Genomic DNA, 23,674 nt, shown 5'->3' with positions numbered 1-23,674 from the left:
ACTTCAATATATAAAACACAATAGAACACAATTACTAAACATTTAAAAAGCACTCAGGTGCATATACAGATGAGGAAATCCAGTCTGAAGGTGGTGAAGTAATCTGCCAAAGACTGTATGGCTAAGTGGCAGGGCTGGTATTTGAACTTAAAACTCTCTGACTCATAGGTTTCAATGTTTTGTTTTAGTTTTTATCATACTACATTGGTTATGATGTTTAATAAAATTTTCTACATTGACACTACATAATCATGTCTGAATGCTTTTGAATTCTTCTCCCAATAAATGTAACCAGGACTGAGTGTCTGTCTCTCTTTTTAAGTCAAAGGCACAAACATATGTAACTCAATATGACATTGTAATGGTCCAGAATTATTAGTTTGCAATTCCAGCAGGAAAAAAAAAAAAAGCAGGCACATCAGACAACTATATTATATAGGTATGAGATACCGTTTAACTTTTCCTGGAAATGCTGTGTGACTGGTCTTCATTGAGTTTGATAAAATTACCTCAAATCACAATTTCTTTTCTTGACAATGTTTTACATGTTATTTAACATGAGATTCCAAACACATCCCCCCTCCCCCAATGATCAACACAACATTAACATTCTGGTTCCAGTCTTAACTTTCCATGTTTTGTGGAGGATACCTCATCTCTGCTCTAAGGTCTACAGATGACTTCTTACCATTTCAGATTATGTCAGTAAAATTCTTCAAGAACTTTACCTTTAATGTTTGTAAACCATTCACTCACCTGGCTTATCTACTAGATTTCAAACAGCCTGGAGTTCAAAGCATTCTGCCCTGCATGAGACAAAGATAAAATGAGCTGGATATTTCAAGTTCAAGATCAAAATATAGAGTGGGGGAGAGAAGTGGAGGAAGTGGAGAGAGGAAGGAGTAAAGGGAGGGGAGGGAGAAAACTTGTCGTTTGAACAGCTCTCCGTGGGATACCCTCACTTACTCTGGTGTCTTATGAAAAAGTTGTGATTTGCCTGAGAGATTCATTTACATGAATAACGAATAGAATAGTTCACTGCGATTCATAATTTGAATAAGATTAAGGTATCCCAGAGCTAGTGTTTATTTCTCAGTAGGTTCTGACACTGTTTACCTGGCCAGACCTTGGGGTGCCTTGCTTCTCACTAAGATAGTCCCTGAGAAAAAGGACGGTAAAGTTGAGTACCAGATGCCTAACGTCCAGGTGCCTGCCACCGCACGGTGGGCATCCCACTCCCTCAGGCTCCCTCCAGCCACGCCCTTGCTTTGGACTGTTAAAGAAGGGAGGGGGTCCAACACCTCTATTTGACAGCAGGGAAACTGAGCCCCAGTGTGGGGTGACTTAGCTAAGGTAGCGCAGGGAGGAACCCCGCACTCTCTAAGCGTGAGACTCCCAGGCCAGGGCGGCCCACCTCCGCCCCTGCCCTATCCCTTTCAGCACCCTGGTACCGCCCCCCACCTTGGGTCTTGGACGAGCCTGTCCAGACCGCTTTGTGGACAGACCGAAGGCACCGGGAGAACCGGGGCCTGCTCTCGTCCCCTGACCCCCGGCCCGCACACCTGCGGCTCTCGGGGCAGCCGGCAAAGCCCCGCCTCCGTGGCCTCTCGTGAGCGCCGGCCCGCGTCACCAGGCCGGTGAGCGAGCAGCGACCCGGAACAGCACGTCCCTCAGCGCTCCGGAAGTGGCCGCGCGGATGGGCGTGGCGTCTGCGCGCATGCGCTCCGTGCGCGACTCCGCCGCGCCCGTCCGAGTCTCCGTGGGTTGTTGGGCCTCGGCTGCTGCCCGGCGCGGGCGCTGCCGCTGCCCCGGGCCAGCTTGCCACGTCAGCGAGCTCAGACCTGCAATGACGACTGGGTTGCCAAACCTTCACCTTAACCTTTTGCGGAGAGGGTGGCGCGGAGCAGGATGAGTGGGAGGAGCCCCGCGTCTGGCGGTGGCCTGGACCCGCGTTCCCGTCCGGCTGTACCCTGCGTAGCCACCTCGTCACTGTGGCAGGTGATTCCGGGAAGCCTGTGGCTCCTAAATCTACACCTGGCCCCTTGCTCCCTGTGTTTGAACTCTTGCATCTGACCCGATTTGTAGGGCAACCTAGTACACTCATGATGCAGAGTTGCCAGATTAGTTTGCGGAACCTTAGCCTTGATACAGCCTGCACACTGGCATTATGACTTAAAAACACTACTTTAACTTCACCGACACCAATGGGCAGCCTCTTGATGACAGATTGAAGTCCAAAGGAAAAAACTGCCCTGTTTATGGTGCAGGTTTAATAGCCTGTCAGGCTTCCGGATCCCCAGCGCCAGACCAGGCTGTCCACGTTAGAGGAGCTGCAGCTCCTACCCACATCCGCCGGTCTGCAGCCCTTCCTCCCAGTGTGACCACCAGGCTCAGGCAGGGCAAAGGCCAAACTAGGACGAAGAAATGTAGAAGAAGCACAAGTCCACAACCCCTGAAAGAAGTAACCCTGACAGTTTAGCTCCCAAGCTGTCAATGATTCTGAAGTACTCCAAACTTTAAGCAAATAATGTTTATTTTTATATTGATGATACACTTTATACGTGGATTCAAGATACAAAATTCATTTACAGGAGTTCACACCCGATGAATGTAGTCACATTCCTAAAGAACATTTATCAATGCAAAAATTTCTCTAATACACTGACAAAACAAAATCAAATATTCTCTAATCTTATTTAATAAACATCAAAACAACGTTTAACTTTCCATCCTCTAGTAATATTTAAGTGCCCTAGGTGGTAGGCACTGTATAACAAGAAAAAAATTGTTGAAAGCCTACAGAATCTGCTTTGCAGAATCACAGTGTTTACTCTGAAATTCGTTTAGTGAAGTAGCGAAAGGTTTGCTATCTTTTATGACAAATTACATACACAACAGCCAAAAGTGATGTTTCGAGAACTTCTCAATTTCCAAGATCTATGAAGTATTAACTGTAACAAAGCCAAAAAAAGGCTGCTGGAAAGGAACAAAACAAAAACAATTCTTGTTAAAAAGAATGTATGGCTTAAGCAATTTAGAAACAACAGACAAAACTTTTACACATCAACCACAAATGTTCAAGTCAAATAATATGGACAATATAATTTCCCCCTTAGTCATTAGTTTATTCTACTGGTAAGTCATACAAAAACTAATGAATCTGAACGTTTGCTAACAGAGCTGAGTTGATGGATTTTGTTCTAAAGTATTAATTGACAATACCCAAATTTTAATACAAATGAACAAGACTACATTTCAGGGATTACAGTGATTTGTGAGGAGCTACATAGGCAACCAAATAGCTTTAATTTGCACAACAGATTAGCAGCACTTGGATAAGAATTGTTACATGAAAATTTTTGTGCTTCCATCTCTAAAGGAGAGCTAAATATATAACTCTATAATCCCTATAATGTTACAATTCTATAACATTTCAGTTAGACAAGCAGTTTTTTAAAATGTCACACCACTAGAAAATCAAGTAATTGTATCCTCCAAATGTAACTTCTGCTATGATTTTGACAAAGTGCATTTCTGCCTAATATTTATATTGTAGACAACACATTCACTAGTATTTGCAGGGAAAAAAAATCCAAATTTTTTTTATAATTCCTATTTGATTACCTTTAATGATACTTTGAGTAAAGAAAAGGTATATTCAACCTTATGGTGGAAACTGCACAGAGTAAAATAATAAAGTGGTTTGAAATTATTTTTTTGTGTTTGGTACTTGCGTTTGAACTCAGGGCCTCATATTTGCTAAGCAGGTGTTCTACCACTTGAGCCGTTCCTCCAGCCCAAGAAATTACAATAATGTTTAGAGGAAAGTAAAAAATGTCTTATAACTGTTCCATCTGATTCAATAATTAATGCAAGCACTATTTATACTGATGCTACACAATGAAAATTCCTTCACTCATAAGCTCTAGTAAGAAAATGTCAGGACACTGTATCTGCATTTCCTATTATCTATGTTAGACCTTTCTACTGCAACTGGAAGAATCCTAAACACAGGACTCCTTGATCGTCAAACAGCAAGATTTATTATAAACAAATTTTTCAAAAAGTTGGAAATCAGTGATATGGTCTAGGGGGCAAAAGGAATGCATCCAGAAAACTATAAAAAGCCACAAAAATTAAGCAATAAAATATTTTACTGAATTACAGAAGGCAATTTAATGATGATACAATAAACAGAGTTTTAAAAAAAGCAATTCTTTAAGGAATAACAAAAATTCTTACTGTACTACAACACTGTAATTTTTGCCTGAAGATTTTTAATACTTCACAATACACAGCATATAAAGGAGAGTGGGAATAAGATCTTGAAAAAAATAGTGGTTATTTCTGTGTGGTTTAGAAATATTTACTTGGGGGTTATCATATATTATCATTTCCCATTTTATAATAATTATACATACCAGCTTGATGTTTAAGGAAACTTATGGTTCAAATTGTAACGTTTACAAATCTCAAGTTTTGAATCAGGAAAAGTGGATATTCATAACCGTTTCAAATGAGAAAAAAATAGTAATGATACATATAAGACTTTACCTTTCACTGCAGATCTATAAGGTGAGCCATAACTTATTTCACTCTAAAAGTGAAATAACTCAATTTTCATTTCATAAGCTTACAGAAACGTAAAAATCTGAAACCTGACGTTACCAATCTCTAAAGAATACTACATCTAAAAAGATGATTGTCTTAAGATATAGACTGGAATTGTCCACTTAGGAAAAATACCCAATTTGTAGTCTGTTCCATGACCAACTTCAGGCTTGATTAAGTGAATTGGTAAACTCACTGTTAACAAAACAAAACCAAAAAACCCCTCTGAATCTATCGTTTAAAAAAAATAAAATCACACTGCTTAGCATAGTAGTAACTACTTTAAGGAATAATTGTAGTATTAAGACCCACAAAATAAATGAATAAAAATATTTTAAAATCAAGAAATGGTGCTTCAATCAGTGACTAAGTGATGTTATATAATAATGAAAATCTTCTCAAAAGTCAATATTACACCAAACTAATAAGTGAAAAATACAATTGTAGCTTACAAAAACATTCATATTTACAGAATTCCAAAGAAAATATTTCTATGGCACTCAACAGGTTAGTTACACTTAACACATTTATCTTTACTTAAGTTCGTATCACCTACATTGTCCTGGTACCCTCCTGTCAATAGGTGATTAAGTCCATTCATACACCAACTATTTTTTCTTAAATACAGGGCATGTTTAAATTAACATTCTTATGTTCAAAACTCAGTGAAGCTGTGACAAAGTATATTATTATGTTTTGAAATTCTAGTTTAAGAAAGAGGAATCACCTTTTGTTTTTGGTTTTCTTTTTTAAGTAAACTGGCCCTGTGTCCAGGAAAAACCGGGAGACACAGCACTAATAGGTGTAGCATGCCAGTGTGTAATAATGAGGGGAAAGGGCTTGCTTTTCTCAGCAATTCCTATCTTACTCTACAGTTACTGGCTGGGGTCAGAGGTCATAGCCACAGTCTTATTTACTGAACTTTTTGTTGAGACATGGACTTACTATGTAGCTGAGGCAGGCCTTGAACTTGGGATTCTCTTGCCTCAGCCTCCCTCAGGTGTGTTCCACTCAGCCCAGCTACCTACTATACCTCTGTTGCTTTTTTTCTCAAATTAATGTTCATGTGAGACTGAGTCAGTTCCATTAATTTAAAATAATATCACTCACCAACTGCAAAAATATAATTTGGTTGCTAACACAAGACATCAGACCCTATGAGCATTTTTTTTCAATGATTTCTCAGAAATAATACATTACTACATGTTAGTATTTATTCAGGAAAAAGGCTACAGTGATTTTAAATTTAATACTATACTTCAAAGGTGTTATGAATAGCTGGCTGTCTTACTAAAAATGTGAGGATGCAAGTGCAACATTTTTGGGGTGGAAAAACTGAACTAATATCCCTATTTTAATTTAATGTTGAAGACAGATTTAATCTTCTCAAGAATGGGGTAAAAAGTTGCTTTGCAGTTGTATTTATCATGCAAAAACAACCTCTACTTAATTTCTGCAGTGAATGTATTGAAGTACACATTAAACATCTCTTGTACTTGCATCTTTATTCTTGCAAACAGGCATGTCAGTTGAAGACAAGAGTAACCAAACACTGATACTCTGCAAGGTCCTACAGGTTCACAAGTTGGCACTGCACAGAGTTTCTACAACCTTATCCTTCTCAACCCTACAATCCTTGGTAGAGGTTTGAAAGCCCAAATTTTAAAAACATACCATGCTCCTAATATTAAGAACTCACCATTATGTGTGAATATATAGTCAAACTGCAGAACAGAAGTGGTCTCATAGAGACTCAAAAATACAACTGAGGCACTGCGCTCACTGGAGGCATTTTCTCCGGTGAGCACGCTCATCTTTTTTTTTTCCTTCAGCAGTCCTCTCTTGAAAGAGCATTCATCTTTGTAATGCAATTCCAGTAAGAAAAATCTGTAATTGGAAATGCCAAGGCAGGACTAAATTAATCACAGGTGCTGCAAATCTACAGCAGCAGCTCCATATTAACCCACTTAACCCCACTTAGGTTAGGCCTCCTTAGCTAATGCCCCTCTTTTCTGCCTCACAGAGAGTCATATAAAGCAAGGCATGTTGATGAAAAAAATGATTCCAAAATAAAAACTGAGTGTCAAATGACAACTAGGAACTATTTTCTCTAACCTAAAGGACATTTCCTATCTATTTTAAAATGTGATCAAAGTAATTTTCCCCCATAGCTGCTTTAGTCCCAATATAAGTAATTTACTACTCAGTAACAATCCTCAAATATGGGTCAAGAAAATAAGGGAACAAAACAACTTAAGAATCTGCTGGTGTCTCAGTTTCACATACTTGGGTTTTTCAGTTTTATATCATTAACTTATCACCAAATTAAGTGGAAGTTAGCAGATGTTTTAAAGCTAAGAACATTCAGCTTTCTGTAAGATCTTTATGTTCTAATTTCAACTCCAAATGAGCCCATTTTTTTTTTTTTTTTTGGTCAGTACTGGAGTTTGAACTCAGGATTTTGCACTTGGGAGGCAGGTGCTCTACCATTTGAGCCATCGTTCCAGCCCTAAATGAGTCCATTTTATCCCAACACAAGCCCCTCAAAATAGAGGCCTGTGGATGAGATCCAGTCACAACCTAACTACAGTGGCATGAAAAATGCCACTAGGATGTCCTCACAGAACTTAAATAAATTCAGCCCACAATGGGTATGGGTATGTAATATACACATACTGCATCAGTGCATACCAAGATATTTACAAATATATTTACATATATACAAAAAGTATACAGAGATTGCATTTAATATCACAAAAATATACACATGCTATTAAAAATAAGAATGTAAAATAAATAAGGTCAAAAAAGAGCCCTCAATGTAAATACTCTTTATATTCTCCAAATAAACACAAAGGAACATAAACACTCAAAATATTACTAGGAGACTCAAGGCATTCAATATTGACATTAAATCTTTTACTCATATACAGCGGGCATTTGATTCTGAATTACAGGCAGTGGCCAAGTTTGCAGACCTTGGCACCTTACCATACTACTCTGTATGTTCTCTGGATATAAGGCTGATTATAAGTCTCCATGGATAGCTACAAGATTTTCCAATGGGCTGGAAAATACCTCTCAGAGACAGAAAGTTACTAACTCACACAGGTCAGAGATTAAACTTGGAGAAGGATGTTTTAAAGAAAAATCCATAGTTGGTATATAAATCTGAATTGTCATTTTTCCCCTTATCTCAATTAAATACAGTAAAATCACCATCGATTCTGTTTCAGGAAATTCTATTGCACAAAATAAACAAAAGGAGTAGGAACCCAGACCCTATACCAGGAAAAGCTCAAACACAACTGAATTGTACTTTGTTTTTATAATCTTGAAACATTTCAACTTGGTTGAAAATGTAAAGGGCACAATAAATTCTGTGCTTTGAGAGGTTTTGAGAGCACCTTTCTAGGAGGAAAACACACACAGAAAGAATATATTCTGACAAATCAAAGGAAAAATATGATTTTATAATTGATAAAAGCCTGGTAGAGCTGATTCACAGTCTCAATATTTGATTTAGTGAAAAAAATTACCATAATCTTTTGTGCCAAAATATAAATGCTTAATAATTCCTTTCTTGTTCATTACAGAAAGAAGTCTCAGCTACTGAGGACTGAGCCGAGACCAGGAGATCTGAGTTTTAGTTCTAGCTTCATCCCTATGAATAACCAGATAGTTTTTTATAATTTTTTTTTTTTGGTGGTACTGGGGTTTGAACTCAGGACATCACACTTGCTAGGCAGGCACTCTAGTGCTTGAGCCACTCTGCCAGAACCAGATAATTTTTTTTAGGTCTCAGCTTTCTCTTCTTTAAAAGAAGATGGTTGCTTTATCAACTTCAGAAATACAAGGGTAAGAGAAAATCTTCATTTTGTATGTAGTTGAGCTCTTGCAATTTTATGCTTCCTAATTTGTTTACAATGATTCCTAAGAGACCAGAGGCTGAATCAGAATCTCCAGGGTGAGTTTGTACAATCTGAAAACAAAAATCTGTTTCCCATTGCTGTGCTTGGTTTTGAATTCCAATATTCAAACATTTATGAATTCTAAAATTAAATAAATAGGACTTATATTTTTTAATATTTATAAAGAGGGGGTAATAAGCAAATAAAACACAAAATTCTTTGCCAATGTCATACTGACCCATTGGGTGATTGTCCTTCTTTTCCCTTGATTAAAGTAATGCCTAAAAAAATATAGAATCTGGGTAAGAGCTACAAGAAGGGGACATCAAACACTTCAGTGTTTACAACTTTCATAATAAAAAGTAAAGTAAAGACAAGACATAGTGTTTGTGCAAATGTGACTTTCACAATGATGCCTACCCTATCTCAAAAACCAAACAAGAGCTCTCTCTTTCAGTGCTAGATGCTTTCTGTATCCTGCTTAGCCATTTTCTAATGTAGGTTTTTTTGGCAGTACAGAGTTTGGAATGAGGGCTTTGTGCTTGATAGGCAGGTCCTGTACCACTTAAGCCACACCCTGAGCCCTTTTTGAGCCTTTTTAGTTATTTTTCAGGCAGGGTTTTAATTTTTGCTCAGGCTGGTCTTGGACTATGCTCTTTTACCTATGCCTCTCGTGTGTCTGGAAGGTGCACTACCACTCGGCTTGTTGAGATAGGGTCTCACTAACTTTTTACCTGGCTGGTTTTGAACTACAAACCTCTCTGTGTCTGGACTGCAAGCCTGAACCATGATGCCCAGCCTTAAGATAAATTTAATTACTTATGCTTACAGTTTGTTTTACTTTATTTTTATTTTCTTTGAGGCTGAGACTGGCCTCAAACTGGCAATACTCTGCCTTCCCAATGCTGGGATTATAGAAAAGCACCACTGTGCCCAGACCAAGCCAAGGACTTTTTTTTTTTTTTTTTTTGTGGTGCTACAGATGGAGCACTGGGCCTTGCACATGCTAGGCAAGTGCTCTACCTCTGAGACACCCTGACTCCAAAGAAGAGGATTTATGGATCTACTTTGCTTGCTTCACCAGTGCCCCTAGGAAAGTATCAAGCATAGTGGTTGTGCAATAAACATTTTTTGAAGGCATGAGTAAGACAGGTTAGTATTTTCTGGCACAGTTTTGCTCTCTTTGAAGAATCAAGATGTCCTGAGTTCACATTATATATATTTTGAGACATGGTCTTGCTATGTAGTTCAGGCTGGTCTAGAACTTGTGATCCTTCTCCCTCAGCCTCCTCAGTGTTTGGACTACAGATGTGCCAATTCCATTTTTTTTTTTTTTTTGAGCTCTCATGATTAAAACATCACAATGGAAAGTTAGATTATGAGCTGACAGCAGTGTGATTTCTTCCTGGTAGTTAAAGACCTAAAGTGGACTGAAGGGCTGAGGATATAGATCAGTGGTAGAGCATTTGCCTAGCATGCACAAGGCTCTGGGCTCTAATTTCTTTAAGACCACCTCTCTCTGAACTAGTATCTAAAACAGCTGAGGGGACCTAGATATTTTCTTAAACAGAGTATTAGTAAACATGATCTAGAAAAGAATGCTGTATATGCTAAAAACACAGAAATGAGTTTTCCCAGTGCAAGGGTAGGAAAGTCAGTATGCTTGAAGCCATTAGTCCAAACTGTAGAATCATAGAGTTGGGAAGGACCTTGGGTCAACCACTCCACGTTACAGAGGACAATATTAAGAAGCGGAGACATGAAGACACCTGTCAAAGGGCGTCATTCTAGTCACTAGGAAAGTCAGGATTAGAACTCAGGTCTCCTAGTCCTCAGGCCAGTGATTTCTATGCTTAGTAGGTAAGGATAAAGCAAAGGACAAGAAGTACTATTTTCAACATCAGAGAACAGAAAAATGTGGGTACAGAGGAGGATAAATGGCACAGAACTTCAAAGCAACTGGGACAAGTGGCCAGACAACTAATGACTGTCTATTGCTGCAGTCCAGGTGAACACTGTTAAGAAAGGAAGGAGAACTATGGAATCAAGGTACTGACAAAAAGGGAAGCAATCCATTTGAAAATGAAAAAGCCACAGGCAAAAGAAATCTCTTTCCACAGTAACTTTTCCCAAGGTTTTTGAAACAGTCTGAAAAAAAAAAAAAAAGAAAATAATAAGGGTTTTTAAAAAGTAAATGAAACACACAAAAGTTCCTAAATTTAAGAATAATAATTTGATATTAGATGAAAAATGAGCAAGTTGGAACAGGTATGGCATAATTTATACCCAACTGATTCTCTAGGCCAGAAATAACGCCATAGTAAAATTTCCCTAGAGACATACAAAGAATAATCCCTTCATTTCTCCTGGGACTGCCAGAGGTAGAATGTGACTCCATATAGAAAGTTACGTAGAAGGACTTCTGATTAACACATTTCTGAACTTGAATGCTGTGCAGCCCAAAGGGGTCGGGGGGAGAACCTTTATACGGTGCCTATGAAATTGGAGGTGAAAGGGAGTAAAACACAAAAGTCTTTATATTATAACTGAGAGCCCTGCTTAAAATAATAGAAGACTTGTTCATGAATATAAAAAACAACTAAATACTGGGAGTTTTATGAAATCTTATTCCCAAATTGTCAATGCAAAATCAACTTACATTTTATTTTCTTAACACCGAGTTACCCTCAATCAACATTAAAAATACTTTAACTTTGAAGTCTCATTAATGTAAACTAGGCAAAAAGACTAGAAACTGTCCCAAATACACCAGACGTCAATCTGGTTTTTAAACCTGATCTGAGAAACGAAGAGTTTAGGTATAATTCCCACTGCAGACATTAACCACAACCTGTTTTTTTTTGTTGTTGTTGTTGTTGACTGAAGTATTTAAAAGTTATTTCCTTTTCGATTTCCAGCATTCAAAGACTACAAGATAATGAAATACGCAAACAAATGTCATAACCCAGGATTCACACATTCCAAGTATTATATCATCAAGTTCCAATTAAAGATTTAGCTTTCAGATGCAGATTAATCTTAGAACAGTTTCTGAAATTTTGACAGTTTTAACAGGAATTCAATGACTTCAAGAACTGTCATTATAGCTGGGTGCTGGTGGTTCACACTTGTAATCCCCTAGCTACTCAGGAGGCAAAGATCAAGAGGATCACGGTTCAAAGCCAGCCCAGGTAAGTAGTTTGCAAGACCCTATCTCGAAAGAACCCTTCACAAATAAGGGCTGGTGGAGTGGCTCAAGGTGTAGGCCTTGAGTTCAAATCCCAGTACCGCAAAAAAAAAAAAAAAAAGAAAAAAACTGTCATCGTGCTACCTACTAACTTGGAATGAAAAGAAATATGAAAGAATGTTCTTGATTTTCAGTAGTCCATGCTGGCCTGTTTCATCATCTTGAACAATTATACATTTTCCAAATCCAGACATTTAAGTTCCAAGAATAAGTATGTTGGATTCTCCTCATTTATGCAAAAATAAACACTTTATTCTTCTCAGAGTGAGAATAGTGACTATCTGACTCTATGATTGGATGCTGGAAGTATCTGTATGTCAAAACCAAAAAAATAAAAATTCCAAGATTGAGATTTTAAAAGACTTGAAAGACTGCATTTTAAAAGTTACCCTAAAAGTTTAAACTTTTTTTTTTTGTTTTTAAAATGGTGATCCTAAATTAAAAATAAAAACTAAGTAACACACTGTGTGTCTGTCATCACATTAGAAAACTGCACCATTTAAAATCGTGGAAAATGAAAATTCTTTCAACAAGTGTTTTTGTCTTAATAGTCATCTATGGTACTCTCAAAGAAGACGTTTCGAACATCCAGAATGGATGCTAATTCCAGAATGTGCTTCTGAAGATGAGGATTCTCCACTGTTTCATCTCTTGGCAGTTGGGGGTAAGATTCTGGATAATTTCGTGTTTCCTGGTAGGAAAAGAAGAGAAAATTCAAATGTTATAGTCTAATGGAAGAAAATTAATGAGTAACTTAAAATTTACTTTCTCCTTGATATTGCTATTATTTTTATTAATGTATTTGCTGAATGCATTGAATTATTAAAATTTGACCATTCTGACCTCTAAAAATGACAACTTCATATGGTTCAACCTAATACATTTATTTAGTAACTAAGGTCTATCATTGCTAGGTATACACTCTTGTCACCTAGAAGCCACATAATTCTTTCTGATGGAGAGGAGATATTAGCACATTGAATTAACAACAATTTCTCTAACTGAAAGAATAGATGTTCTAGTGGAAATCAAATTGAAGGGAAGAGAAGAGAAACATTAAAGTTAATGAGCCTTAGTAACTAATTATAGTACAGGGAAGTGTTAAAATTGAGTAACATTTTAGAAATAAATAGATAACTTGACAGAAGTTGGGAGCTACTGAGAGAAAAAATGAGGCAAAGGGGTTAATTTGTGGATAGTATAAAAACTTCAGGTTTTAAGCATATTTTATTTGAGATAATAGAACGATACAGATAGGACTTCCCTGTAACCAGAATTTGAAAATTCAGGGCTGCATTTCAAATAACAGATTTATAGTGGGGTGGGGGGAGGGGGGGCGTGTATAAGTCAGTGTTAGAGCACTTGCTTAATGTGTTCAAAGTCCCCAGAACTACACACACACACACACACACACACACACACAGATTTGAACAGTTTATATAAAGTGATATAATATTCATGAAGATAAAATATTGAAACCATGAAAATAGATGAGACTTTAAAGCTATTATTAGCAAAGAGATTTGATAATTTTAATAGACTATAGTTTTGCCACACATTTAGAAGGTACCCCTTTTGTATCTCACTGAACAAATCATATATTCAAACGTCACTTCTAACTCTATGCCTATAGGGTTCACTTACTACACATCACAAAGATATTCAATAAGGTTTTGATTTTACTAAACCAAGTACTATGAGGAGTCACAAAAATGTAATGTTTGAAACTTAAAAAAAAAAAAAGTAGGGCTGATGGTGTGGCTCAAGTGGTACAGCTTACCCTGCTTAGCAAGAGTGAGGCCCTGAGTTCAAACCCAGTACTGCAAATAAACAAAAAACCAAGCTACTGATAAATGAATCAATATGGATGAATCTCAAGAACAACATGCTTGGTCAAAGATTCACAAAAGAGTTCATACCATGTGATTTAAATTCATGAATAGACATAATTAATTTATAGTGAAAAAAGTTAAATGGTTGTTTATGAGGTAATGGGTGGGCAACTCACTAGAAAAGGGGTATGAAGAGAAGATTCTGGAATCATTCTGCTGTTTAATTTGATAGAGGTTTGAGTTACATAAGACTATGTCTCCTCAAAACTCACCAAATAGTACACTTCAGTTTTGTGCATTACACTGCATATATATAATTTTTATTAAAAAAAGATATAAGCAGCCAGGCATGGTGGTACACACCTGTAATCCCAGCAATAGAGGGGCTGAGGTAGAAGATTAGAGTTTAAGGCCAGCCTGGGCTGCATAGCAAGACCCTGTGTCAAAAAAAAAAAAATAAGTCCAAAAAGAGATATAAAGATATATATATATGCACAATGAAGTGTTTATGGGTAAAGTGTATTGATGTCTGCTGTTCGAGATGCACTGATGAAAGGAAGGAGGGATGGATTAATTGACAAATACGTAAGATAGAAATACCAGAATGGGATGGGTGCATGCATGTGGGTACACAACTCTTACATTTAAAAACATTATAACAAAAGGGAGGTGAAGGCCAAGCAAAGTGGTATACGCCTGTAATTCCAGCACTTGGGAGGCTGAGTTATGAGGATGGAGATGGAGAGTTCAAGGCCAACCTGGCTACCTAGTGAGTCCCAGATCTCAACAAAACAAGACAAAAAAAGATGGAACATTTTGAGACTCAAAGTTGCAAAAGACATTTTGAAATGTTCAGGAATATTTGAAAAAGAACTGAATGTTACTTATAATGTGAAAAATACAATGGCTAACATTTTGAAAACCTCAATGAACAGTGCTGTGTAGGTGGTGAATACACAGAAAGAAACAGAGAACAAAATGAACTGTGAAGCCAAGGAAAAGACTTGAAACATACTCTTCACAAAGAGGACACAGGATAACATGTATAAGAAGTTGCTCAAGCTCAATAGCAATGCTGGGAACCAGAACTAAAGCCCCAGAATCCACTACTTCACCACCACCACACTCACGCATAACATTAAGTATGACAGCAGCAACTGTTGGCGGGAGTCCAAGTGTAGCAATTCCTATATGCTGTTAGTGTGAGGGTGAGCTGAAGGACTCACTTGGAAAACAGTTTGGCATTGCCTAGAAAGTTAAATAAATATGCTTATATCCTCTGACAGTGCAATTCCACTGGTAGGTATGCTCCCCAAAGAAAAACATATATATGCACCAGGAAACTGATATAAGAAATCTCAGTGACTCTTTTATACAACAATAGAAACCTGGAAGCAATTCAAATGTTCATTATCTATAAAGTGGATAGTAACGTGTGACACATAGTCAAAAAATGTCTCATATTATGCAGTCAAAATGAAAGAAAGAAGCTATAATCATCAACAGGCCCAATCTTAGGATATAATGTTTGAAGCCAGGGTGCTATGCATGCCAGGCACCATGGAGCTACATCCCTAGCTTCCAGGAACATAATATTGGTTGAAAAGAAGCAATATGGATACATCCCTATGTTGGGTAAAAATACAAATATATGTGACAAAACAACCAAAAGTAAATAATGGTAAAATTCAGGATGTCAATTTCATTTGAGAAAGAGACGGATCAGGGAAGACCCAGAGGGCCTGAAAGACAATGAAAATGTTTTTCTTAAATGTGACGGGAGGTACTTGGATATGTCTTAAATACTATTAATCTTTTGATTCGTTTTGTGTGTTTTGTGCTTTTGAGACAGGGTGTCTGTGGCTCTGTATCCCAGACTGGCCTCAAATTTGACCCTCTGCTTAGCCTCCTGAGAGCTATAGATATGTGCCACCATGCCCAGAAATGTTGCCAACCTTCATATTGTCATATTTATTATTTTTTTTAAAGAAGCTTTAGCAAGCATTTATTTTAGTATGACAGGATAAAGTAGGAGAAGTGGGGGTAAAAAAAAAGGAGAAATATTTCCTGCTCCCTATGCAAGAAATGGAAGTAAAGACTTCTGTGCATATTTCTAAATGTTAATTTGAAGCTATTTAAATTTTATTTAATGCAAGTAAAATATAAAATATGGTTCTTAAATAAATACAATGGTAAACTCAGTCTTGCTAGGCAGGGCTCTTTCCCCTAGCTATGCTTCCTGCCCTAAAATCGGTCTTTAATAATATTCTTTGCCTACCCGAAAAATCTTGTGCATCCTCATGGTGGCTGAACAGAAGATAAATCTTGTGAGAAGCAAGCGAAGAAATTCATCTCCAAAAAACTGGAGAAATGCCTGATCTGCAAAGAGGAGAAAGGTGACAGTACAAAGAGGCTTAAGTGGAAATTGCACTTCAACAGGAGAAGTTCAGGAAAGCCTTTCTCGACTTTCCTGCCTGGGACAAATACCTTTAAAAATCAGAGCAATTTAAAGTGGGTCATCATTTTAAGCCATTACTACATTTTGTTATGTGTGCAGTTCAGGGTACCTATTGAACGTGAATGAGTCAGTAGCTGGGCAATATCACGGTTGATTTTTCGAAGATATTCTTGACACTTTTCCCATAGGCCTCTACGCATGCTTGACAATCCAGAGACAAACAGGAAGGCCATTAGAGGATTGTTCAGAAAGAGAGTGAAGAGGCTACCTCGTTGAGATTGATCTGTAACAACAAACATGTTACATATATAGACAACAGTTTTGTAAAAGACAAGAGAAACAATGTATGAGGAATATTTTAATATACTGATGATGCATAAAATTAAAGCTATACCATTATATCGCAACACAACAAAAACATACTTGAGGCATATTGCCTTCCGCTGAACAAACTTAAAATACAGCCTTATAAAACTCAAGAGAAATGAAAAATACATTCCTTACTATTTTTAACCCTCAAATCCATCACAATATGGCACTGAGTATTGAGTCTTGAACTATGCATGATAGAATTCTCTGAACACTACCTTTGCAATCTTTTGCATTCTTTTAGTTTTTTTTAGTTGGTCTTTCTCTGCCTAAACCTTAAATATCAATGTTTTCTTCCTTTTGGCCCTACATGTTGCTCATCTCACTGATGCCCATGATCTTCATTACCATTTACATGACTACTGAGATTCCTAATCCTCTTACGACTGAATTCTGTACTTCTGTACTGTGATGCCCTGTGGTAACTACTGGACACTTAAAATGTGACTGCTCCAAATTGAGACACTCTGTGAATATACACCAGGTATCGAAGTCTCAGTACAGAAAGGCAAATTGTTAACACTTATTTCAGCTGTTTTTTTTTTAACTTTTTAAAATGTGGATACTAGATTATTTAAAATTATTTATGTAACTCATCCTACATTTCCATTGGACAGTGCTGCTCTGACTCCTCCATTGAACCCAACTCTCAAGGAAGGTCAAGCTCAGTATGTCAGTCACTGAAAGCGAATTCCTTCCTCTTTAGTTCTCTACAAATATGCTTCTCCTCACGTCTCATTATTTCTACCAATACCTGAGCCAGAGACCATTCTTGGCTTTGCTCTCTCTTCCTCCCATGCCCAGTCCACTGCCAAGTCCAACTGGTTTACTAGGCTTAGTATTAGTCACTGATGAGCTCCAGCCACATCATCAGTGCCCCTCTCCAATTCATTCTCTACAAGGTAAACTCTTTCATGCTACTCCTGGTTAAAATCTTTTGTGAGTACTCCACTGCCCTCTATTTAAATCACTTAACAAATCTTAAAAGGTTTTTCATGATTTAGCCACACAACCTCAAACTCTAACCTTCAGCTTCAGCAAGAGGAACTACAGTGTTTCCATAAGATTTATTATGTCAGGGCCATGGCACATGCAATTTCCTGCTGAAGCACTCTTGTTCCCCGTCCCCATCTAATTCTACATGTCTGTGAGGTCTACATTACACATCAACTCTCCCCTGCCTCACCACCGCGTACTGGCTAGCAGCGGCCTCCCCGTGTTCCTGGGCTTCCTGACATGAAACTGGTAGCACTGGGTCCAACTCTACCTTCTACTAGACACTGGCTCTGTGAGGAACACAACTGTAGTACAGGTCTGAGTGCTGCCCCAAATGCATGGCACAATGCCTGTCAAACGAATGTGAAATAACTGTGCTGAATGAATGAAGTAAGTCTTAGCTAACTATAGGTTTTAGATACCTAAAGTGCAAGAACCTTAACTGACACTTCAGTATAATGTATCTGCCAGATTTGTGCCCAGGTAACTCTTTTTGCAGAAGTCAATAGAGATAATGCCACTGGACAAATCTTTAATGTTTCTCATAATAGAAGTTTGAATCTGTTTAGGTGGCTGAACAATTCACTTAAGGTATGTGAAAACTAAGCTTTATAGCACAAAGATAGGAAGCTGGGGTAAGTGTTAAGGACATGCATCATAATTAAGCAAACCAATGATGAGAACAGGGAGTACACAACAGGTATTCCCCTAGGCACCTAGCTTTATTCTATGAGGTAGATATTATTTTTTACTTCATTTGACAGTTGAAGTAACTGAGGCACAGAAGGTTAAGTAACTTCTCAAGGTTACATAGCTAGTAAGTGGTTAGGTTACTTTCAAATTCCATCATTTGGCCTCCAAGGTCTATGCTTTTCCCACTACACAATAAAGTCTTTCAGACCAAATAATGCTGGCATTAACCCATTTGATCATGTAGTTTCCAGTAAAGCTACATCTTGACCAGACAGGTTGACAGCACTTTTAACCAGTTGGAAGGGGTTGCACTCCTCCAGAAATGGTAAGAAACAGGATGACAAAATCCTCAAAGCAGGAGAATTTTACCGTTGTTTGAAGGTAAGTTCTATTCCTTAGGAATTTGGCTTTTGGATCTATTAACTTAGTATTTCTATATGATTTTCCCTGTTAAGCAGCAGAACTTACCTTAAAACAACGGTGAAAGTCTCCAGCTTCTCTCAGGCATTCAAATGCTGACCATCACTTCCTGTGTCAAACTATGTCAGCAGACAGGACTTCAGGGCTGGGAAGTAGCAGTAAAATGCCATCTCCCACAGAGAGACATCAGCACTATTCACAGTTAGGGAGATAGTGAAACAGTGACAAGTACTGCTAAGACAGTGGTAAGGTTCCTTAGTATTTTACCTACAAATGACTGGGAGTTAGAATTAGATTTTATGTGTTACCTATTAAGGACAAACCACTAAGGCAAAAGGTCTGTCAACTCATAGCCACTGGAGAAATGGCTCAAACAAACTTGTCCTTCTGGCAGATTTGGAAGAGGTTCTTTTCTTCTTCTTTCTTTTTTTTTTTTTTTAAAGTACCAGATAAAAATGGGGGGTAGGGGAGGAACTGTTCAAGTTGTGCCAGTTAGATCATCCTAACTGTTGGGCATAAACTGAGAAGGTTCCTAGATCAGAAATCATATGGTCTCCAAAGATGCCTAAAATATGCAACCAAAGATGTAGAACATCATTCTATGTCGATATGATGAGCAAATCAAAACAAACACCTGCAAAACACATGTTCAAATTTATAAATCATGAGTTCCCCAATGGCAAAGGACCGAATCACTCTTAAAGATGTATCATCTCAAGGCCTAATGGCAGCACATTAAGGAAGTCTGGTTGTTGTAAGGCTTCTGGGTGTATTCAAATTGGTGTCTCATTAAACACCATAAATCCACCCTTAATCATTATGGGAGGGAAAACAAAGATGAGTATTGTTCAAAATGTAAATAGTGCTTACTCATAACCCATGGGTATGTAACAAGCACTATGAGGACGTACCTTGTAAAGCTTTTGGATATGCCGTAGGAGAAAGCAAGCAGACTAGTGGCTGTCCAAACAAGTTGGTGAAGTTCTGAAATACATAATAATTTAAAATTCTTCTTAAAGATCTGACCAATGTAATTTCTTAGTAAATTTTCAAAGCACATCTTTAGTGTATAGATTGGGCTCTTCAAGTGTAAGCAGATATGGAAACAGCAGCAGCTGCAAATATGCCATTCGTATCTACATACCATGCAGACAGACTTGATAAAAAGGTCTGCCATCAAAACAATGAAGTTTACTAAGTGAATTATTGATTTTTTAAAATAAAAGCATGTATGTGAATGTAGCATTGTAGGTAGAGGTCATCTGACTGGCTACCAATAAGGCTACCCCATCAAGCAACATGCACTGGACATATCAGGGTGAGTTTTCCAAGATCTAGGATCTGGTTTTCAGCCTTGAAGGCTGTAAATTCTGATTTACTGGTATGTGAGGACTGAATCCATCTCTTACACACCAGAATGTCAATGCGCTAAATTACAGTAGCAATTAAGCTGACACTCAAAAGAAACCACTTTGCATAATTAAGGATATCCTTTCTATAAAGACAGATCTACATGGGTAAAATCATAAGCAAAATCATAACCTATTTGGTAAAGGAACAAAAAAGATAAAACTCCAAGGAGTAAACTGAATAAGAAATGAAAAAAACCAAAATCAACTTTAAATAAGATACTACTAAGAGGCAAAAATGAAGATAAATAAATGGAAAGACAAACTATGTTCTTAGAGATGAACCTATTCTAAAATGTCATTGTACTAATTTGTTAAAATTAGGCTGGCAACATGGCCCAAGTGGTAGAGTGTCTGCCTTGCTAGCACAAAGCCCTGAGTTCAAACCCCAGTACCACCCAAAAAAATAAATATTAGTGTATACTATATAACTATATATACTTACATATATGAATACTGAATATACATAATATATACTTATTTAAAAAAATAAAGTTGAAACCAACCTCAATAAAAATAGTTGATGATTTTTTCTTGGTGCTCTAGGGTTTAAACGTGGGGTCTTGCACTTGACAGGCAAGAGCCTGCCTACTTGAGCCATACCCCCAGCCCTAGCCACTGACTTTTTTTCCCTGCAACTCAAAAACATAATTCTAAGGTTATATGGAATAATCAGATTAGTCAGAAAACTCAAAGAGAAGAGCAGAGAAGGAACTAGACTCATTACATAAAAACAGCCTTTAAAGCTTCAGTAATTTGGGCTGGCAGAATGGCTCAAGTGGAAGAGTACCCACATAGCAGGCACAAGGCCCTGAGTTCAAAACTCAGTACCACAAAAAAAAAAAGTAATTAAAATGTGGGGCACTGACACAAGAGTGGGCAGAAAACCAACGGAACAGAAGTAGACCCCAGAACAAAATGGATTTCTGTCTATATAATGAAGTGACAGCACAAAGTGATTGGAAAACCCATAGCCATCTTGAAAACAAGCTGGCTCCAACTGCATGCCATCACTGGGATAAATTCCAAACACATCAAAGAATTAAATGTAAAAAATTAAACAATAAAAGTGGCGAACAAAAATATAGTGAGTTATTTTTTGACCTAGACGATTTTCCTGTTCTGATTAAGATTAATAAACCTAGTTACATAGAAATCAAGCCTGTGAATAGTACCATGTGTGCTAAAAGAAAATCAGAGGCCAAATGGGAAGAACAGTTGAAACTCACATTACAAAGGATTAATAGAGAGCCTTCTCAAATCCTTAAGAAAAAAACCCAGACTCAATAGAAAAATGGATGGAAGACAATGGCAGAGAAATCACAGTAAAAGGAATACAACTGGTTTAGATGAAAAGAACTAAAGCTTATGGATAATGATAAATCAAATCAAAGCTATGCTGAGATACCCTTTTTTTTTTTTTTGATAGCACTGAGGTTTGAACTCATGATCTGGAACTTGCTAGATGGAAGTTCTTTTTTTTTTTTTTGGCGGTGCTGGGGTTTGAACTAGGCAGACGCTCTACCTCTGAGCCACTGTGCCAGCTCTAGACAGGAGTTCAACCACCTGAGCTACAACTCCAGCCCTAAATACAATTTTTAACCTATCAGTTTGAAAAAATTTCCAATGTTTAAGAACATACACTGTGGGCAAGAATGAGGGTAAAAGGACATTCTCGTACTCTCTCGAGATGACCTGCTTTCAGTTATTGAATGTGCGTTTCTTTCCTAATAAGTGTTACTATCACTTTCACTCTATTTCCATGTCTTGCCTGAATTCTGTTCCTGCATTGACTCTGGCAACAAGAGTAAAGGCACATAATCACGATAGTATGAGAGAGCTGTCCTTTATATTTAGTTAACAGACATGGTCTTGGGTCTCACTGGCCAAAAAAGAATGGAGTACAGTAATAGGCTGAAATCTTCTGTGATATATCTGTGGCAGTGGAGAGGCCCATCTTCCCAGGGCACAATGCTGTTGACGCCTGAACAAACCTGAGGTCCTGTAAGCAGGAAAAAAGAGATGCCGCTCCACAGTCCTTGTCTTCTCCTGCCCTTTGCTGGCCTGGCAATAACAACTTACTCCAAACACAGCTCTATGGAGATATGAGGAGCAGGAACTCCTAAGTCAAGTCTGTCTGGGTTCATGTGCCAAAGCTACCTCTTGCCAACTGTGTTACTTTACCTCTCTGTGCCTGAGTGTCCTCTGTGTCAAGGGAATGTAATTGCTCTTGCATTGTAGGTTGTTGAGATGATGAAGTAATGAATGCAAAGTGCTTAGCAAAGTGCCTGGCACACAGGAAGTACTCATCAAAAGCTAGCTATATGAGCACTTTGGGGGGAGAGGAATGACCCTCACGTTGAAATCCTCCTGCCCTTTGTTTCCCAGGCCTCTTCTTGCTGTGACAGGTTCCTCTTCTCCCTTCCTCACTTTTCCAAGGTCAGCTCATCTGCCCTTGTGACTCACTAGGTCTCACTTCAGCTTTGATCAGCCCTCTTTCTTGAGATCCTGCACACTCCTCCTATATGTTCCATGACCTTATAGGCTCATCCTGGGGCCCTAGACTGTTTCCAGTCTTCTGCCTAGCACCTTGGACCTGACCCATGATCTCTGCATGAGACTATCTTATAAGCAGCCATCAGAGCTGGGCATTGTGGTACCTGCCTGTAATCCTAGCACTTGGAAGGCAGAGGAAGGAGAATCAAGTTTCAGGCCAGCCTTGGATACATATTGAGACCCAGTCTTAAAAACCAAAAAATAGCTGGGTAGAGTAGCTCATAGCTGTAATCCCAGCTTCTCCAGGCAGAGATGGGGAGAATCAAAGTTCAAGACTATCCATGGCAAAAAGTTTGTGAGACTCCATCTCAACCAACAGCTGGGTGTGGTGGTACATGCCTATCATCCCACAGGCCTTAAGAGGTTTGAGATCCAAGGCTAGCCCTGGACAAAAATGCAAGACCCTATTTGAAAAATACCTAAAGCAAAAAAGGGCTACTGGAATGGTTCAAGTGATAGAAAGCCTGCCTAGCAAGTGTGAAGCCTTGAGTTCAAGCCCCAATACCACCAAAATAAAATAAAAGCCTCTGCCCCCTTCCCCCAAAAGAACAATGTGGGGAAAAGCACTCATATACACACAGTAGGAGTATCAACTGGCAAGAAGATTTTAGAAATTGATTAGCAGTATCCATTAAATTCAAATGTCTATGTCATTAAGTAAGAAGTTTGAAAACTCTGTTTCCCCTAAAGATATTTTCTTCTCTCCCCAGCACTTCGATTCAGAGTCTCTCTCTGTCACACAGACTAGTTTTGAATTTACAATCTTTCTGCTTTGGCCTCCTGAGTGCTGGGATTATAGTTGTATGCACCCCTACCAATACAACAGTCTCAAACCCATGAAAAAAACAGAAGTTCATAGCTATTCTTTGCAGTGTTGGTAATAATGAAGGACCAGAAACAACCAAATGATAAGCAAGAAAGGATTGGTAGAGCCAGGCAAGGTGGCAGACACCTGTAATCTCAGCTACTCTGGAGGTAGAGATTGGGAGGATCAAGCCCAGGCAAAAACATGTCTGTATCCTGTGTTACTCCCTTTGGCCAGGACCCATGAAGTTTGTGAATGGTTTTCTCCAGATTTTGCCCCATGTGTCTGTTTCCTTTGCTGATATCATATTACTGCAATAAATCTTCAGTGAGCAGGACTACATGCTGAGTCCTACGAGCCTTCCTGG

The 23,674-nt window shown here is 38.2% G+C and overlaps 2 protein-coding genes across 11 annotated transcripts in view; both read right to left on the bottom strand.

Moving 5' to 3' along the window:
• Golga1 (golgin A1) overlaps positions 1 to 1,704 on the bottom strand; it is a 59,230-nt gene extending 57,526 nt beyond the window's left edge. For 2 of the 5 annotated variants that reach the window (XM_020159251.2, XM_020159248.2), the window contains exons 1-2: positions 1,462 to 1,650; positions 757 to 806 (exon numbers count right to left, since the gene is read on the bottom strand). The gene's annotated coding sequence lies outside the window, so the exon portion shown is untranslated. Of the gene's footprint in view, positions 1 to 756; positions 807 to 1,461 lie in introns of all 5 variants that reach the window. The other 3 variants (XM_020159249.2, XM_020159250.2, XM_074053214.1) reach the window with 3 other exon arrangements.
• Positions 1,705 to 6,388: 4,684 nt separating this feature from the next.
• Scai (suppressor of cancer cell invasion) overlaps positions 6,389 to 23,674 on the bottom strand; it is a 138,223-nt gene continuing 120,937 nt past the window's right edge. For 3 of the 6 annotated variants that reach the window (XM_074053215.1, XM_074053216.1, XM_074053217.1), the window contains 4 exons: positions 19,449 to 19,521; positions 16,169 to 16,342; positions 15,880 to 15,980; positions 6,389 to 12,460 (listed from right to left, as the gene is read on the bottom strand). In XM_074053215.1, the coding sequence (XP_073909316.1) occupies positions 12,314 to 12,460; positions 15,880 to 15,980; positions 16,169 to 16,342; positions 19,449 to 19,521 (495 nt within the window). In that variant the 3' untranslated portion in view covers positions 6,389 to 12,313. Of the gene's footprint in view, positions 12,461 to 15,879; positions 15,981 to 16,168; positions 16,343 to 18,585; positions 18,730 to 19,448; positions 19,522 to 23,674 lie in introns of those variants that run through there. The other 3 variants (XR_012440789.1, XM_074053218.1, XM_074053219.1) reach the window with 3 other exon arrangements.

Source organism: Castor canadensis, chromosome 13 (assembly GCF_047511655.1).
Source record: "Castor canadensis chromosome 13, mCasCan1.hap1v2, whole genome shotgun sequence".
In the NCBI taxonomy this organism is placed as follows: domain Eukaryota; kingdom Metazoa; phylum Chordata; class Mammalia; order Rodentia; family Castoridae; genus Castor; species Castor canadensis.
This window is presented reverse-complemented; position numbering and strand designations above follow the sequence as displayed.